Source organism: Chlorocebus sabaeus, chromosome 16 (assembly GCF_047675955.1).
Source record: "Chlorocebus sabaeus isolate Y175 chromosome 16, mChlSab1.0.hap1, whole genome shotgun sequence".
Classification (NCBI taxonomy): Eukaryota; Metazoa; Chordata; class Mammalia; order Primates; family Cercopithecidae; genus Chlorocebus; species Chlorocebus sabaeus.
Genome location: NC_132919.1, coordinates 7,992,251 through 8,009,612, shown reverse-complemented (window position 1 = coordinate 8,009,612; position 17,362 = coordinate 7,992,251). Strand labels below are relative to the sequence as shown.

The 17,362-nt window shown below is 58.9% G+C and overlaps 1 protein-coding gene across 3 annotated transcripts; it reads left to right on the top strand.

The window, feature by feature from the left end:
• The first annotated feature begins 590 nt into the window (after positions 1–590).
• PER1 (period circadian regulator 1) lies at positions 591–16,523 on the top strand. 3 transcript variants are annotated; one of them, XM_008010263.3, is made up of 23 exons: positions 591–697; positions 6,244–6,658; positions 6,773–6,871; positions 6,962–7,116; positions 7,211–7,332; positions 7,424–7,625; positions 7,777–7,828; positions 8,292–8,434; positions 8,814–8,892; positions 8,970–9,076; positions 9,246–9,399; positions 9,497–9,605; positions 9,694–9,825; positions 10,070–10,175; positions 10,308–10,479; positions 10,570–10,700; positions 10,926–11,105; positions 12,057–12,299; positions 13,178–13,788; positions 14,219–14,405; positions 14,596–14,785; positions 15,096–15,246; positions 15,645–16,523. In XM_008010263.3, the coding sequence occupies exons 2-23, from the start codon at positions 6,384–6,386 to the stop codon at positions 15,921–15,923; spliced, it is 3,879 nt and encodes a 1,292-aa protein (XP_008008454.2). In that variant the 5' UTR covers positions 591–697; positions 6,244–6,383; the 3' UTR covers positions 15,924–16,523. The 3 variants fall into 3 exon arrangements, with proteins under 3 accessions (XP_008008454.2, XP_037843269.1, XP_008008453.2); XM_008010262.3 differs by lacking the exon at positions 591–697 and adding an exon at positions 3,181–4,758; XM_037987341.2 differs by lacking the exons at positions 591–697; positions 10,926–11,105 and adding an exon at positions 3,180–4,758.
• Positions 16,524–17,362: the final 839 nt, after the last annotated feature.

Below are 17,362 nucleotides of genomic sequence, written 5' to 3'. Positions count from 1 at the left end.
GTGCTGAGATCTGAAGACCGCTTCACCCTAATGCTCTGACCTTCCAGCTTCGGGGAGCCTTGGGGACCCAGGGCTGGAACCCCAGCGCCAGAGGCCCCCTCGTCATGCCCGTGTCTCTGTACAAAGTGCGCCTTATACTGTGCCACCGCTCACGTCTGCGCCTGCGTGCAGGTCACGCTCGCTGCGCCTGCGCAAATTTAGCAGCCGTGGTTAGGAGTGTCGTCAAGGAAAATCCCCAGCCTCTGGGTAAACAAGCTGCCGCGTGAGACCGCCGGCACGTGTACCCTACAGCTCCAAGACCTCTCAGCCTATGAGAAAGCTTGGAGAGCAGGACTGGCACTGACGTCACCAATCTTGGCAGGTCGGGGGTTATTTCCTCAGCCAATAAGAACATCAGAAGTGTGGAGGGCGTGGCTTCCGGTCAGGCTTCCAATCGCCGCGTTGGGGCGGCCCCTCTCGCACGTGTATCTCTCCCGCCCCCGTTGGCCTGCTGACCAATGAGAAGACGATGGCGGCCGAAGGCGCCAATGGAAGCTGTGCGGGGGCCGACGGCTGCACGCGGCACGGGGCATGGGTCGGCGCCCCTAAGCCAATAAGCGTGGGGGGCGTGGCAGCGCGGCCCGTGGGCGGGTTTGGAGGAGCCAGCGTAATGCTAGAAGTCCTAGAAGAAATTTGGAGTGTGCGTGCGCGCCGAGCGGTGAGTGTCCGGGGATGGGGGAGAGATGCGGGGCGGTAGATGTGGACTTTTCCGGGGTGGTATGGTCGTTTGGGAAGGTGTTAAATAGAGTGTGTGTGTGGGATCATGCAAATACGTGATAGCTCCGGTGGGAGCTCTGATGGTTGTGGAGAGTAGGGACCACGAACTCAGGTCTAGAGGGACGGGGTGGGAGTCAGTGACATCAGATCCCTCGCCCCCCTACGAGTCCCTGGACACTTGACTGCCCGGGGGGAAGGGCTCGGAAGCCTTCTGCGACCTGAGGGAGCTCCCTTTCAGGTCAGGACTGAAGGAGCCCCTGCTCCCAGGGAGGTACCGGAACGGGACCCTTGAGAGCTGATGGAGGATGTTTTAGTGGCTGCTGTTTGGGTGGTCGCCTTAAACACTTGAAAGAAGCAGAGGTTCGAAGACGGGAGGGATGCCCTGGTAGGGCAAATCGGAGGGTACCAAAGGGTTGGCATGCTGATATGAGAAAGGATGGTGTGATAATTTGTGAGACCCAGAGCCAGTCACATTACGGCTCCGGGTGTCTTTCTCATGTTAAACGGAAGGGTTTAGGCCTCAGAGTCGTCCTTGAGAATAGACGTGGGGTAGCAACTATTGAGTTCTGAGACGAGTGATAGGGTTGGGATTTGTGCAGATTGGCTGTGCACGTCTTCCTGAGCCGCTGAAGGTGGGGAGGCACCAACAGGGTGTTTTGATATCTGTCTGTACAAACAACCAGGCTAGGCGTCTGGTAAAGTTGGCCTGACATAAGGTAGAAAAGTGAGAAAGTGGGCTTCGTAGGAAATCATTGTGGCTGGTGGCTGCTAGGGTGGTCTCAAGCACTTTGTGAGCCTGGGAAAATGGGCTATGATGTTAAGTGTGTGGGGAGTGCAAACAGTGTCTTGGGATCAGGCCTAAGGCAGAGAAAGGGGTTGGATGGAGTCTGTGTTCCTGGCACCAAACTTAGAATTGGCTGGATATTTGAGAGGCCAGGTTTGCCAGTGCTGGAATGCAGCTTACAGGTTGGTTAACACCTCACGGGTTCCTGAAGGGTAAGAAACCAGAATGACAAGCCATTATTAGAGTTCAGATTTTTTAATCCTGGGCTCCATTTGTTAAGAGCTTGAGACCATGTTATGAGGCACTGGACACGTTTAGTAACTTCTGTGCCTTAGTTATCCCCCCGGGAATGGGGGTAATAATACCTATCTCACGGGGTGGTTCTGGGGATGAAATAATGTCAAGTGCTTATCATAATGCCTGGGTCATGGTGAGAGATTTATGTGCCTCCTGTGGCTGGGAACTAGTCTCACATTCTCAAGTTTTTCTGCAAGTTTTGATGGCGTCCCATTTCTCTCTCCCTGGCTCTTCTGGTCTTCAGGCAGCGGTCCAAATTCCCTCATTCCTCCCTTCTAGCCCTCTCCCAGGATCCAGGCCCCAGATTGGGCCACTTGCTTTGTCCCAGTTTGATTTTCTCATCCTAGGCCCCTTCTCCTCCCTGTCCCCCCCCCCCGCCTCCCCCGCCCACCCCCGCTGCCATAATAACAAGAGATTCAGGCTCTGAAGGAGGGCTTCTGGAAGGGAGAAAAAGGTGTGTGTTCTCTCCCAGAGTCTGGGCCTCTAACTTCTCCGCCCTGGGTCTTTGGTACCAGGCCAGCAGATGTGTACAGTTTGGGAGAGAGGAAAAGCCAGAGCTGCAGGAACAAGCTGAGGAGCGGGCAGATGGGAGTCCTGAAAAGAGAGCCAGGCGTGGTGGCGGGGAGGTGTGGGGAGGGGGCCCCCTTCCTCCTAATCCTCTCTCCAGGAATCCCTGGCTTTGGGACAGGACTGCTGTCGTTTGGTTGGGGGAGGCGCCCAGGCCGGGTGCATGTCCTGGGCCACCAGCCAAGAGAACATGATGTTCCCAAGTGCGCTGGCCGCCGCCCTCTGGGGCTGGCCGCCTCCCAAACCGCTGCCTCTCCAGTCTCTCCAGCCTCCCTGCCCCACATTCCCCGGCAGCCTCGCCCCGCCCCCTTCTTCCGCTTTGACGTCACCGCTGTCTCCCGCCCCCTCGCCTCCATTGACGGCAGCAGGGCCTGGTTACTGTGGGGACGGTGAAGCAGGACAACAAGAGCCTTGGGAGCAAGCGGGGGCTGCTGGAGGGCTGGAGCCTTTTGTGTATGCAAAAGACAGATAGGGAGATGGAGGCGGGAGAGCAAGGCCTGCCTAGGTCAGGGGGGATCACACCTAAATCCCCGAGCAGGGAGAAAAACTGTGTTTTCAGGGAAGAGGTGTCTGCAAATGAGACAAGGCCAAGGCCACAGTATGAGTTGGGGTGGGGAGGATCATTTTCAGGGAGAGGAGACTGAGAATCCAGCCTCTTGAATCTTTTTTTTTTTTTTTTTTTTTTTTTTTAGTAGAGATAGGGTTTCTCCATGTTGGTCAGGCTGGTCTCGAACTCCCGAACTCAGGTGATCTGCCTGCCTCAGCCTCCCAAAGTGCTAGGATTACAGGCGTGAGCCACCACGCCCGGCCTCCAGGCTCCTGAATCTTTGTTTTCCTGTTTCGATTTTTCTGGGTTAATTTATAACACACTCTTGTCCCAGCTTTTCCACAGAGCCCTCCCCTTCACCCACCCTCTCATTGTTCAGGAAAGTTTAGGCCACGTGACAGTGAGGGGAGTGCCCCCACAATGATTATGTCAGCAGCTGCTTGGAGGCCTGTTCATCTACTACCCACGTTTCCAGGGAGCCCTGCGAGGAACTACTCATCACGGTCCTGGATCGAGGGGGCTGTGTAATTGCAGTTCTCCTGGGACCAGACTAACATTTTATTGCTTGCAAATCGTTCCCCTGTTCTCTTTCTAGGACTACTCCCCTCTTTAAAAGAATTAGAATTCCCAGCCCCCTTTCTCCTGTTTACACTCTTTCTCCACCTCCCCAACCTATCCTTGTTTTAAAAAAAAAAAAAAAAAATCATGTTATCGTGTTTATCTATCACTTGCCATGTGTCAGGTCCTGGCCTGGGCTCTGGAGAGTACAGTGAATGAGACAGATGACGTTCCGGCTGGGCCCCTGGAGTTTGGCTTTCTCTTTTCCAAGCAGTGGAAATATGAAGCCCTTGCCACCTCACCTTTCTCTGTCTAGGGCCCCAGCTGGCCTCTTCTCACTGCTATCCCCTTGGTCCCTCTGTAGTCCTGGCTTCCTGGCCCCACTTTTGGGGCAGCCCTAACTGTGGGTGGTTGCGTTCTCTGGAGGGAAGTACTAGACACCACGTAGGCTGCCCAGAGACCTTTTCTCTGAGTGGCCATAGAAGCACCTGCCATTGTTTCTCTTCACAGCCACTATTGGCTCTGGTCGCTCCTTCCATTGTCCGCATCTTTCCTCCACCCACTCACCCACCAATCACACGTGGGCCCTTAACTGTCCTCTCCCAGGGTTTGAAGTGTCAGAGGAAGTGCCTCGGTTAAAGGGCTTCATTATGTAGGACGAAGGTTGGGAAGGAACAAGGTTGGGACAGGAACCCAGGAGAGGCCCAGCCAGGTTTCTGTCTGTCCCCTCCTCTCAAGGACCACCCATCTTATCCAGCATGGCCTAACGCCCAGCGCCATTCCTTTTCCCCACTACTGGAAGGGCGAAGATGCCAAGATGTTGTGTTCTGCAAGGCTAGTGCGTTCAGGAAGTAGGCAAGTCTTGAGCACCTACTCTGGCCCGGGTTTTTTCCCTAAAGAGGCGCAGCGTACCTTCCTCTCTCCTCCCTTCCATTATTCACTGTGCAAGCGTCCTGCGCCCATTGGCTGGGCGGTGTCTGAGGCTCTTCAGCCCAGCACCAGCACCCAGGTCCACGTGCGCCCGTGTGTGTGACACAGCCCTGACCTTAGTGGAGGCCACTAGCCAATCAGGCGCCGGGAAGAGATCCCCAGCCAATCGGGGGCGGGGCCTGCGGCTCCGTCGGCAGGAGGCCAATGAGGGGGCAGTGCCCGGCATTATGCAACCCGCCTCCCCGCCCGGTGGAGCTTCCACTCGGCTGCGGGCTGGAGCGGCGGCGGGCAGGCGGGCCGAGGACACTCCCGCAACCAGGTAGGCATCTCTGCGGCCATCCTGGGGCCGATCTCCGTCCCTGAGCCAGACCGCTGCCACTTCCAATCTGATGGGCTACTTTTGGCCCAGCCAGTCAGAGGGCGCACTGTCGTCCTTACCGCTACCCACCCTCTCCCCGCCCCCGGGGACCGAAGTGCTCCTCGAAATCTTGCACCGGGAGTCTGCACTCCTGACCCACTCACCTTACCTCCAGCTTTGTCCCCACCTCCCCGTCCCATCTTGCCCGGCCCCACAGCCGACTCAGCGGGCATGCCCCGGTCTTCTTGCTTGTTACTCGAGGGGCCCCAGGTTTGCCCCGGTGCCAGGACCCCATTAGGCTTTCGGCGCTCCCCGTGTCTCTGCTCTCCAGTCCCTGGCCCTGCGCCGCCTGTGATGTCAGCCCACTTCGGACTGGAACATCCCGTTCCCAGCGCTAGTTCCTGCTGTTGGCCACAACCTTCCCTTTTTGCCTGGCGCTGAGAAAATGCTCAGTAGTGGGGGTGTGGTTAGACGGGGAGTAGGGGAAGAACGATCTGTTGGTGTTGTGCCTCTTCTGCCCAAGACTTGGCGTGGGGGTCTGGCCAGAAAAGTAGGGGACTCTTTTTTGAGAGGATCCTCGGGTCCTTGACGATGGCAGTTTGCCGGCTTCGGTCCTCGCGGTGGGGAAGCAGCGCAGGGGCTAAAGAAGGAAAGGCTGTGTTGTCTTGAGCAGAATGACTGGGATCCAGGCGAGAGTCAAGTTGAGGGGCTTTTGCGCGGAGGGCGGTGGCCGTCGTGTTTCGTCCTAGGGAAGCCAGGACAACCCTGGAATCCTAATAGGCCGTCCCACTTCGTGCGGCCACTGAGCCATCTTGGGACTGGGGATATGTAAAGGATGCGTGACCCCCGACCGCACCCACCAGTGTGAGAGTGGGCCGTTCCCCCACTTCCGCCGGGAAATGGGGGAGGGGTCGCTCCTTCTGCCCTCCTGTGGTCCCTCCAGCAACCGCTGAGCTCAGCAGCTGACGTCGGTTTCCCTGGCGACCGTGGCAGCGGCGGAAGCGCGTGGTGGGGCCGCGCACGTCGGCGCGCATGTGCAGCGGGGGTGGCACCGCCCCCGGATAAAATTAGCCTGGAGGCCTAAATATAGGAGGCGACCAGCTCACCCCCTGCTCCGAGGCCTTGGAGGCCCAGGCAGAGTGGAGACCTAATGGGAACTGGGGAATGGGAAGTGTCCAGGTTTTTGCCGACAGCCGTAGTTATCGACTGCTCAGGCCAGGGTGGCGGGGGATGTGAAGGAAGGCCCCGGAGAACTTTCTCCCACTTGCAGCCCCCCTAAGGGTACAGGAAACATCCTGACTCCCCATTGGAAGCCCCAGGCCTGGGTCCCACTCCCATCAGTCCCGCATGAGACCAGGCAGGGGAAAGTCTGAGTGAAGCCAGCAGGTGCTCTGGAGTTAACAAACCAGCTTTCTGCAAGCTCTACTTCCTGGTTTCCCTCTCCAGGTACTGGCTGTGCTCGAACTTGTCAACCCTCAGAGACTTAAATCTTCCACCTCACTCCCTCAGCCAGGCCTCCAGGCCCCCCCCGTGCATCCGTGGTGGCCTCTTCGCCTTCTCTGTTCTGTTCTCCCCATGGCCCAGACATGAGTGGCCCCCTAGAAGGGGCTGACGGGGGAGGGGACCCCAGGCCTGGGGAATCATTTTGTCCTGGGGGGGTCCCATCCCCTGGGCCCCCACAGCACCGGCCTTGCCCAGGCCCCAGCCTGGCCGATGACACCGATGCCAACAGCAATGGTTCAAGTGGCAATGAGTCCAACGGGCATGAGTCCAGGGGCGCATCTCAGCGGAGCTCACACAGCTCCTCCTCAGGCAATGGCAAGGACTCAGCCCTGCTGGAGACCACTGAGAGCAGCAAGAGGTGCGTATGGATGTGTATGTTGGGTCTAGGAGTGGTCTTGTGAGCAGGCAGAGCTGGGTGACAGGCCTCACACTGCTGGCCCTACCTGTAACTGGGCCTGTTGCTGTCTCCTAGCACAAACTCTCAGAGCCCATCCCCACCTAGCAGTTCCATTGCCTACAGCCTCCTGAGTGCCAGCTCAGAGCAGGACAACCCGTCCACCAGTGGCTGCAGGTACGTCGAGTGAGGCTGGAGGAGAGGTCTGGGGGCCCAGGCCACACTCTGGGACTAATGTCTTTATCTCCTTCCCTGTGGGCCCCGCAGCAGTGAACAGTCAGCCCGGGCGAGGACCCAGAAGGAACTCATGACAGCACTTCGAGAGCTCAAGCTTCGACTGCCACCAGAGCGCCGGGGCAAGGGCCGCTCTGGGACCCTGGCCACGCTGCAGTACGCGCTGGCCTGTGTCAAGCAGGTGCAGGGTAAGTGGTATGTCCCAAGAGGGAATGGCCAGGACCTGGGCTCCTGTGTTGAGGCAGCCTCCTTACTGAATGCCTCACTGCCTCCACCCTGCAGCCAACCAGGAGTACTACCAGCAGTGGAGCCTGGAGGAGGGCGAGCCTTGCTCCATGGACATGTCCACCTATACTCTGGAGGAGCTGGAGCACATCACGTCTGAGTACACGCTTCGTAACCAGGTCAGTGGCCGCCTGGCCTCTCCATCCCGATGCACCCCTACCCCTTCTCCCGCAGCTCTTGAATCTGCTCTTGCTCTCTCCTTCCTGCCAGGATACCTTCTCAGTGGCTGTCTCCTTCCTGACGGGCCGAATCGTCTACATTTCGGAGCAGGCAGCTGTCCTGCTGCGTTGCAAGCGGGACGTGTTCCGGGGTACCCGCTTCTCCGAGCTCCTGGCTCCTCAGGATGTGGGAGTCTTCTATGGTTCCACTGCTCCATCTCGCCTGCCCACCTGGGGCACAGGGGCCTCAGCAGGTAGGGTGCCCAAGCACTGTGAGGAGGCATGAGCAGTCCCAGGAAGTTCCTGCTGTGAGGGGCCAGGGGACCCAGACTTTCCCTTAGTGGGTTCTTCGCAGCCTAGGGAAGGGGCGGGAGGCTGTGCTCACTCCTCTCCTGTCTGTCTCAGGTTCAGGCCTCAGGGACTTTACCCAGGAGAAGTCTGTCTTCTGCCGTATCAGGTAGGTGAGGGGAGGTGGGGAAGACCTCTGCCTCTTTTTTTTTTGTTTTTTGTTTTTTGTTTTTTGAAAGGGAGTCTCATTCTGTCGCCTAGGCTGGAGTGCAGTGGCATGATCTCGGCTCACTGCAATCTCCGCCTCCCAGGTTCAAGCGATTGTCCTGCCTCAGCCTCCCAAGTAGCTAGGATTACAGGCGCCGCCACGCCCAGCTAATTTTTGTATTTTTAGTAGAGACGGGGTTTCACCATGTTGGCCAGGCTGGTCTTGAACTCCTGACCTCAGGTGATCCACCTGCGTTGGCCTCTCAAAGTGCTGGGATTAAAGGCGCGAGCCACTGTGCCCGGCCTACCTCTGTCTCTTTCTGTCCCCTCCTCAGGGTCTTTGCTGTTGTGTGCTGTGATCTTGTGGTTGGAAGAGTGGGTGGCTCTCTGTTGAAAGTCCCTAATGCTCCTCTCTGCTTTGCTAGAGGAGGTCCTGACCGGGATCCAGGGCCTCGGTACCAGCCATTCCGCCTAACCCCATATGTGACCAAGATCCGGGTCTCAGATGGGGCCCCTGCACAGCCATGCTGCCTGCTGATTGCAGAGCGTATCCACTCGGGTTACGAAGGTGAGCAGGTCTGGGCCCTGGCCTGGTTGGGGCTGGGAGGAAGGACATTTCCTCATGGTCAGGCATGAATTTGGGAGGCTTAGCCAGACCCTTTTTTGGAACAAGAAAAGCTTTTGTAAAGATGAGGATTTGAGCTCCTTTTAGAGGTAGAGTTGAATAAGATCACTGAGCTAGAGAAGGGCAGAGAAGAATGCCTTGCTTGCTCTCAGTCGTGGTACTGGTACAGGGCATAGGATTGGCCGAGACCATCTTTGGGCCCATAGTGCCCAGGGCAGAGCTGTGTAGCAGATCGTTAGCCAGCCTGGGCCCAGGCAGAGTGGAGGGCTGAGGGGTTGGGCATTCTGGACGAAACCCAGTGACCACACTTTCTGTGCCTCAGCTCCCCGGATACCCCCTGACAAGAGGATTTTCACTACACGGCACACACCCAGCTGCCTCTTCCAGGATGTGGATGAAAGGTGAGGACAGGACCTAGAGGACAGGAGGGCAGCCAGGGCTGAGGCCACAGCCACTCTGATGCCTCCTTCCCATTCAGGGCTGCCCCCCTGCTGGGCTACCTGCCCCAGGACCTCCTGGGGGCCCCAGTGCTCCTGTTCCTGCACCCTGAGGACCGACCCCTCATGCTGGCTATCCACAAGAAGAGTGAGTTCCTCTTGCCCTGCTCACCCTTCCCACTGTCCCGGGCTTTTGAATGGCTGCCCTTCCAGTTGGGTCTCTTGGTGCCTTGGTCTCCTGGATCTCCAGTGCCATGGCCTCCCCATTACTCAGCTCTCCCTCCCTTTGACCCCTCTTCCTTTCCCACTTCCATCAGTCCTGCAGTTGGCGGGCCAGCCCTTTGACCACTCCCCCATCCGCTTCTGTGCCCGCAACGGGGAGTATGTCACCATGGACACCAGTTGGGCTGGCTTTGTGCATCCCTGGAGCCGCAAGGTAGCCTTCGTGTTGGGCCGCCACAAAGTACGCACGTAAGTGGGCCATGTCCCCGAGCTGGCATTGGGGATAGGGCAGTGTGGTGGGGGACAGGACTGGGGCAGGCTGGACTCACTCTTCCCCACCCTACAGGGCCCCGCTGAATGAGGACGTGTTCACTCCCCCGGCCCCCAGCCCAGCTCCGACCCTGGACACTGATATCCAGGAGCTGTCAGAGCAGATCCACCGGCTGCTGCTACAGGTGAGAGTAGTGGAGAGGGAGCGTGGGAGGTGAAGAAGGGGGTGGGAAGTAGGATCAAGCCATCTAACCTGCCCTCTCCCCACTGCAGCCCGTGCACAGCCCCAGCCCCACAGGACTCTGTGGAGTCGGCCCCGTGACATCCCCAGGCCCTCTCCACAGCCCCGGCTCCTCCAGTGATAGCAACGGGGGTGATGCAGAGGGGCCGGGGCCTCCTGCGCCAGTGAGTGACCTGCTCCCACCGCATTCTCTAATCGCCCTTTCCCCTCTCCTCCTCGGAACCAGCACTGCCAGTCCCAGAGTCTTGCCCGATCCCCCTTTGCCCTCTCCTTCCTGCCATTTCCTTCTTACCCTGCTCCTCAAGGCATCTGTGCCCCCCCCACTGGTACTTTCTTGTTTTATTGTGCCCTTGGCCCCTGACACTGGCCACACCCCCTGCTGCTGCTCACTGTGGTGCTGTCCTGCAGGTGACTTTCCAGCAGATCTGTAAGGATGTGCATCTGGTGAAGCACCAGGGCCAGCAGCTTTTTATTGAGTCTCGGGCCCGGCCTCAGCCCCGGCCTCGCCTCCCTGGTGAGTTGGTGACAATGTATGGGTGAGGAGACAGACCTGGGGGGGTCCCCTGATCTTCACCGCCAACCTATTTGCTGTTTTTTTCCATGTGAGCTTGAGAAGACTATTTTCCTCTTTCTCTCTTTGCCCCAGCTACAGGCACATTCAAGGCCAGGGCCCTTCCCTGCCAATCCCCAGACCCAGAGCTGGAGACGGGTTCTGCTCCCATCCCGGCCCCACTAGCCTTGGCCCCTGAGGAGGCCGAGAGGAAAGAAGCCTCCAGCTGCTCCTACCAACAGATCAACTGCCTGGACAGCATCCTCAGGTAAGGCCTACAGGTGTCTTCTCCACCTCGGGCTCTAGCCCTGCCCACCCCAAGCCCTGCTTTGATGCCCTCTGCTGTGTCCATCACCAGGTATCTGGAGAGCTGCAACCTCCCCAGCACCACTAAGCGTAAATGTGCCTCCTCCTCCTCTTACACCACCTCCTCAGCCTCTGACGATGACAAGCAGAGGACCGGTCCAGTCCCTGTGGGGACCAAGAAAGGTAAAGACCCAGTGCACCCTGCTCCCACTGCCCCGTCCTGGCCTGGTGGCCCTGTGTCTTTTCCCTTCTGCTTCTGGGCCCTCTTGCTGTGCCCTGCCCTCCTCCCCAGCCTCCTGGTCTCCAGACTGTTCCCTACCACCATCCCCTTCCCCTTTTCCCCAGGATCCTCTCTCCTGACTTCCCAATGGGGGTGGGGATGGTAACTGGCACCATCTCTCTGCACAGATCCACCGTCAGCAGTGCTGTCTGGGGAGGGGGCCACCCCCCGGAAGGAGCCAGTGGTGGGAGGCACCCTGAGCCCGCTCGCCCTGGCCAATAAGGCGGAGAGCGTGGTGTCCGTCACCAGTCAGTGTAGCTTCAGCTCCACCATCGTCCATGTGGGAGACAAGAAGCCCCCGGAGTCGGGTATGGGCGTGGAGCTGGGGGGCAGTGCTTGGGCTCTACCAGTCTCCCAGCTAGAGCTCCCTCCTGCCTTTCCCCTCCCTTCCAGCCCCGATGGAGAGAAGGAGGCCTCCGTTGACGTGGGGCTTGGGGCTACCGCTTCTTGCTCTCCCCTCCCTGCCAGGCTTCTCGACTTTGCCCTTCCCCTGTTCTGCCTCTCGTATTGTTACTGTCAGTTGAAACACAAAGTCTGGGGTAGGGGGTTTGCCCTGAGGTGCTGACCACAGAGGGTCTGAAGGCGAGGAAAATTGAAGCTCCCTGAAGGGTCTTTGGATATGGACCTTGACAATGTGTGAAGGGCTGGGCATGGTGGCTCAGGCCTGTAATCCCAGCACTTTGGGAAGCTGAGGTAGGAAGATCACCTGAGATCAGGAGCTCGAGATCAGCCTGGGCATCATGGTGAAACTCTGTCTCTACTAAAAATGCAAAAATTAGCCAGGCGTGGTGGCACGCGCCTATAGTCCCAGCTACTTGGGAGGCTGAGGCAGGAGAATCGCTTGAACCCGGGAGGTGGTGGTTGCAGTGAACCGCAATCGCGTCCCTGCCCTCCAGCCTGGGAGAAAGAGCGAGACTCTGTCTCAAAAAAAAAAAAGGAAAGAAACAGAATGTGTGAGGGAAAGCCAAGGGGTGGGCTCCTTTTCCAACGAGAGTTGTGAGGGGGTCATCCCAGTAGAGTTCCTGGAGGGGAGTGGCCACTGGAGGGACCTGAGTATCCATTGTCTCTTCTGGGCCAGCTTTGCATGGAGGAGAGGACCCAGGGCCAGCCCTTGGCAGAGAGGTGACCAAGAAATGTACATGGGGACCAGGCTCGGCTGTGGGGCAGAGCCACCAGGCTATCGGACAGGGAGGGTGTGATATGGATTTGTTGACCCCTGAGGTGATTCTGATGACCTTTCTGTATCTCACCTTCCTCAGACATCATCATGATGGAGGACCTGCCTGGCCTAGCCCCCGGCCCAGCCCCCAGCCCAGCCCCCAGCCCCACAGTAGCCCCTGACCCAGCCCCAGATGCTTACCGTCCAGTAGGGCTGACCAAGGCCGTGCTGTCCCTGCACACACAGAAGGAAGAGCAAGCCTTCCTCAGCCGCTTCCGAGACCTGGGCAGGCTGCGTGGACTTGACAGCTCTTCCACAGCGCCCTCAGCCCTTGGCGAGCGAGGTAGCCACCTGGGGCCTGCCGGAGCCTGCCCTTTGCCCAGTCTAGGACTGGACTGTCGGGGGGTGGATCTTAAGGGAGGTGTTTCTGCTCCAGGGACCCAGGCTGGTGGTGGTTCCACCACCAGGCCTGCCTAGGGACAGGCCCCTCGCTAGCTTCTCCCTACTAGGCCGGGGTTCTGGGCTGCAGCCAGAGGAGGGCAGCCTGGGGGGATGGCACTGGGATGGGCAGGCGGAAGTGCTGTGCTCCAGGTAGGCGACTTCAGGCCTAGCCTGGGGGCAGGGGCAGGAAGTATGCCCACTTAGGAGTCAGTTGTCACTGATGAAGAGACATGCATAGACTCTGGGCCAACTCTGGGTGGGGTCTGGGCTTCAAGGGCAGGTGGAAGGCAGCCCCTCCAGGTGCCTGAGGGAGACCCCCTGCAGGCAGACGCAGGACTCAGGACTGGGCTTTCCAGACCCCCTCTTCACTCCATCGCAAGCTAGGCAGAACACGGCCTCGATGGGCAGGAGGAACGCCTATGCTGGCAGCGCCCGCAGGAGTTTGGCGGATGGACCAGAGCCACCTGTCCATGTGTCCATGGACGCACCCTGCCGCCTCCCTCTTCCAGCGTGCCTCCATCTTCCGCACACCCCCAGCTCGACCCCTCTTGTAACCTCTCCCTGGCCTTGTACCTTTCTCAATAAATCCCCTTGTCCCTGGCTCCTGTGATTCTTCCCTGAAGGTGCCCCACCTCCTGAGCCCCCCATTCTGTGTGGGTTGAGAAGCTCTCTCTGGAGCCTTGGCCTGTCCTCTCCCTGGTCAGAGTGTCACGGCAGTGTGGGTAGCAGGGGCACTAACCCCAGGTTGAGGCCCTCGCTAACCCTAGTCTTTTCCCACAGGCTGCCACCACGGCCCCGCACCCCCAAGCCGCCGACACCACTGCCGATCCAAAGCCAAGCGCTCACGCCACCACCAGAACCCTCGGGCTGAAGCGCCCTGCTACGTCTCACACCCCTCACCTGTGCCACCCTCCACCCCCTGGCCTGCCCCACCAGCCACTACCCACTTCCCAGCAGTTGTCCAGCCCTACCCTCTCCCAGTGTTCTCCCCTCGAGGAGGCCCCCAGCCTCTTCCCCCTGCTCCCACATCTGTGCCCCAGGCTGCTTTCCCCACCCCTCTGGTAACCCCAATGGTGGCCTTGGTGCTCCCTAACTATCTGTTCCCAACCCCATCCAGCTATCCTTACGGGGCACCCCAGACCCCTGCTGAAGGGCCTCCCACTCCTGCCTCGTACTCCCCTTCTCCATCCTTGCCCGCCCTCCCCCCAAGCCCTCCTCGACGCCCGGACTCTCCACTGTTCAACTCAAGATGCAGCTCTCCACTCCAGCTCAATCTGCTGCAGCTCGAGGAGCTCCCCCGTGCTGAGGGGGCTGCTGGTGCAGGGGGCCCTGGGAGCAGTGCTGGGCCCCCACCTCCCAGTGAGGAGGCTGCTGAGCCAGAGGCCAGACTGGTGAGCACTGATCCCTGCGTCTGCCTGCCAGCCCCCACCCCAGCCCCGCCCCTCTGCCACCTTATGCCGCCTGCTGCCTCTGCCAGGCCAGTGTCTCAGCCTCCAGGAGGTGGAGGGAGACCCCAGCTGAATTTCTGAATGAGGCAGAAATTGGCTAACTCCTCATTGAAGGGACAGTCCTGTCTGTCTGACAGGCAGTGAGGACATCTCAATAACTTCGGAGGGAGTATCTGCCACTTGGAAAGGGTCTGGCCTCACATCCCCACTCTTCGCCAGCTTGCTTCTCTCTCGGCCTGGCCCTACTGTCACGAAGTGGGGAGCAGAGACCACTGGGGTTGGATGTGCCTCTGCCCACAACCAGTGAGAGCAGTTGAAGGGAAGCGTAGGTGCTGACCCCTTCATCCCTCCTCGCCCCCCTCCCCTCCTCCAGGTGGAGGTCACTGAGTCCTCCAATCAGGACGCACTTTCCGGCTCCAGCGACCTGCTGGAACTGCTCCTGCAAGCGGACTCGCGCTCCGGCACAGGCTCCGCAGCCTCGGGCTCCTTGGGCTCTGGCTTGGGCTCTGGGTCTGGTTCAGGCTCCCATGAGGGGGGCAGCACCTCAGCCAGCATCACTCGTGAGTGCCCCGCCTCCAACACCTCCCAGGGTCGGGCAGTGACTGGGGAGCCGGGAGCCCAGGCCCCATCTTGGCCGAACTTCCTAAGGCCACTGGGATGGACATGTGGCCTTTGAGGGAGGCCTTGTGAGGCCCCCGGAGTGGGCATGCAGCCAGCCTGACTCCACTGGTCTGCCCCCCCACTTCTCAGGCAGCAGCCAGAGCAGCCACACAAGCAAATACTTTGGCAGCATCGACTCTTCCGAGGCTGAGGCTGGGGCTGCTCGGGGCGGGGCTGAGCCGGGGGACCAGGTGATTAAGTACGTGCTCCAGGATCCCATTTGGCTGCTCATGGCCAATGCTGACCAGCGCGTCATGATGACTTACCAGGTACCCTCCAGGTGAGGCATTTCAGAGGCCGCCTTGGCCTTCCTTTCAGAGGTAGTAGGGGGGCAGTTTTCTTTTCTGGGACTAGCTCTGTCCTGGATAGGATAGATGGTTCCTATTCTCCCTGCCCCTTGGATCTCTGTTACTAGTTCCTCCCAGGAGGAGAGCAGGTTTCCTGGTCTTGGGAGCCTTGACCTCGCATAACCCTGATTTAGGGGAGGAGCATGATGGGGGGAGTTGTGGGAGAGGAAGGATGCCAGCTTCACAGGTCCTGGTCCGGGTCCTGGATCCCAGCCTCTGCCTTCTGAACCCCTTCTCGGGCAGGGACATGACCTCTGTGCTGAAGCAGGATCGGGAGCGGCTCCGAGCCATGCAGAGGCAGCAGCCCCGGTTTTCTGAGGACCAGCGGCGGGAACTGGGCGCTGTGCACTCCTGGGTCCGCAAGGGCCAACTGCCTCGGGCTCTTGATGTGATGGTGAGAGAAGCCTGGGACAGGGGTAGAAAAAAGAATTGAGCTTGTCAAGTTCAAGGGATCGAGGCCAAAAGCTGATCTCAATATTCTTGGATCATTAATTCTGAAGACTGTTGATTCCACTGAATTTGCTGTGGATTATTATTAAGCCGCATGAGTCTTTGCAGAACTTTTCTCAGCCTATCCTATGCTAATGTGCATTGTGACTCTCCTGTAACGGCATCTGGGTAGAGGGCACAAGGCACCTTCCAACCTTGTTGGACTGCAGGTGCATATATGTGGACTGGTGCTTCTTGGGAGTACATTTCGGGAAGCACAGTGGGCTGGGGGTGGGAAGCTGGGCTGACAGGTTAGCAGTGAGGACCCTCTCTGACTCCCTCATGTCCATTTCTCTTACCAAGGCCTGTGTGGACTGTGGGAGCAGCACCCAAGATCCTGGTCACCCTGATGACCCACTCTTCTCAGAGCTGGATGGACTGGGGCTGGAGCCCATGGAAGAGGGTGGAGGCGAGCAGGGCAGCTGCGGTGGCGGCAGTGGTGAGGGTGAGGGCTGTGACGAGGCCCGGGCCCAACGTGGGGCCAAGGCCTCAAGCTCTCAGGACTTGGCCATGGAGGAGGAGAAAGAAGGCAGGAGCTCAGCCAGTCCAGCCTTACCTACAGCAGGAAACGGCACGAGCTAGACTCCATTCTGGGACCATCTCCAGGAGTCCACAAGATGCTTTCTTCTCCTATGTCCCAATTCTCAGAACTCAGATGTGGCTGGACCAACCAGTGGGAAACTGCCCCAGCTTCTCCCACCATAGGGGGCCGGACCCCCATCACCAGCCCAGGATCCAGGGGCTGCCTCTGGCCTCGTAGGGAGCAGAGAGCAGAACTCCGCAGCCCAGCCCAGCCCAGAGGAGTGTCACCTCCCACCTTTGGAGAGGAATCCTTCCCTCCCCTGGACAGAGTTGCTGACAGGCTGCTGAAGTGGCCTCTCCATATCCCAGCTGAGCCTGAATCCGACTCCTGAGGGTTGGGGCTGCACTTATTTATCGGGGGAGACAGCTGTCTCTCCCACCTCCTCCCCAGATGGGAGGAGAGCCTGAGGCCCAAGCAGGACCTGGGGGATCCAGCCCCTAGCTGCTCGGGGGTGGGGGAGGTTGGTGGACCATGGAGTCCCTGGTGCTGCCCCTCAGGTGGGACCCAGGTGTTCTCAGCTGTACCCTCTGCCGATGGCATTTGTGTTTTTGATATTTGTGTCTGTTACTACTTTTTTAATACAAAAAGATAAAAACGGCCAGGACTTTGTGGAATGAAGTTTGGGGTTGGGGTGAGGGGAGCGCGTCGAGGAGGGACTCGGCCCTGCTTCCGGGAAGGTTGTAGTGAGGGTGCACAGGGCCATGCCCTGAAGACCCCCATTCCTCTTTCCCCCCATCCTGTCCAGGTGAGGGCCCTGCTGAGCCTACATCCACGCCCAGCTCTGACTCTGCTGTCCCCTCTAGCATGGCCTCAGCTGGGTTTACCCTGGGAAGGAGAGATGAGAGGCACGTGTGGCCAAGGGCTTGGGTGAGCTCCAGCCCAGGTCACAAGTGGCCGAGGCAGAGGAAGCCCGCTTAACCCCGTCGTGCCTTGAGGTGTTTGTCTTCCTTGGCTTCCTTTTTTAAATAAAAAAAGATGGAATTTCACTCTGTTACCTAGCTGGAGTGCAATGACGCCATCTCGGCTCACTGCAACCTGCACCTCCTGAGTTCAAGCGATTCTCCTGCCTCGGCCTCCCAAGTAGCTGGGATTATAGTGTCCACCACCACGCCCGGCTACTTTTGTATTTTTAGTAGAGAGGGGGTTTCACCATTGTTCAGTCTGGCCGCAAACTCCTGACCTCAAGTGATCTGCCCGCCTCAGCCTCCCAAAGTGCTGGGGTTACAGGCGTGAGCCACCGTGCCTGGCCTTCCTTGGCTTCTTGGTCACCGCACAGAGAGGTCAGTCTAGGTAGCTAAGGGACACATGGAGTCATGTGCTTACTCATGGTTGAGTTGGCTCCAAAGGTTTGGAAGAATGGAGGAGCAAAGCATTAACTCTCTGGCTTAGAACCTGAAAAGGAAGAGGTAGCTTAGGAAGGGATGAGTCGCTGCTGCAG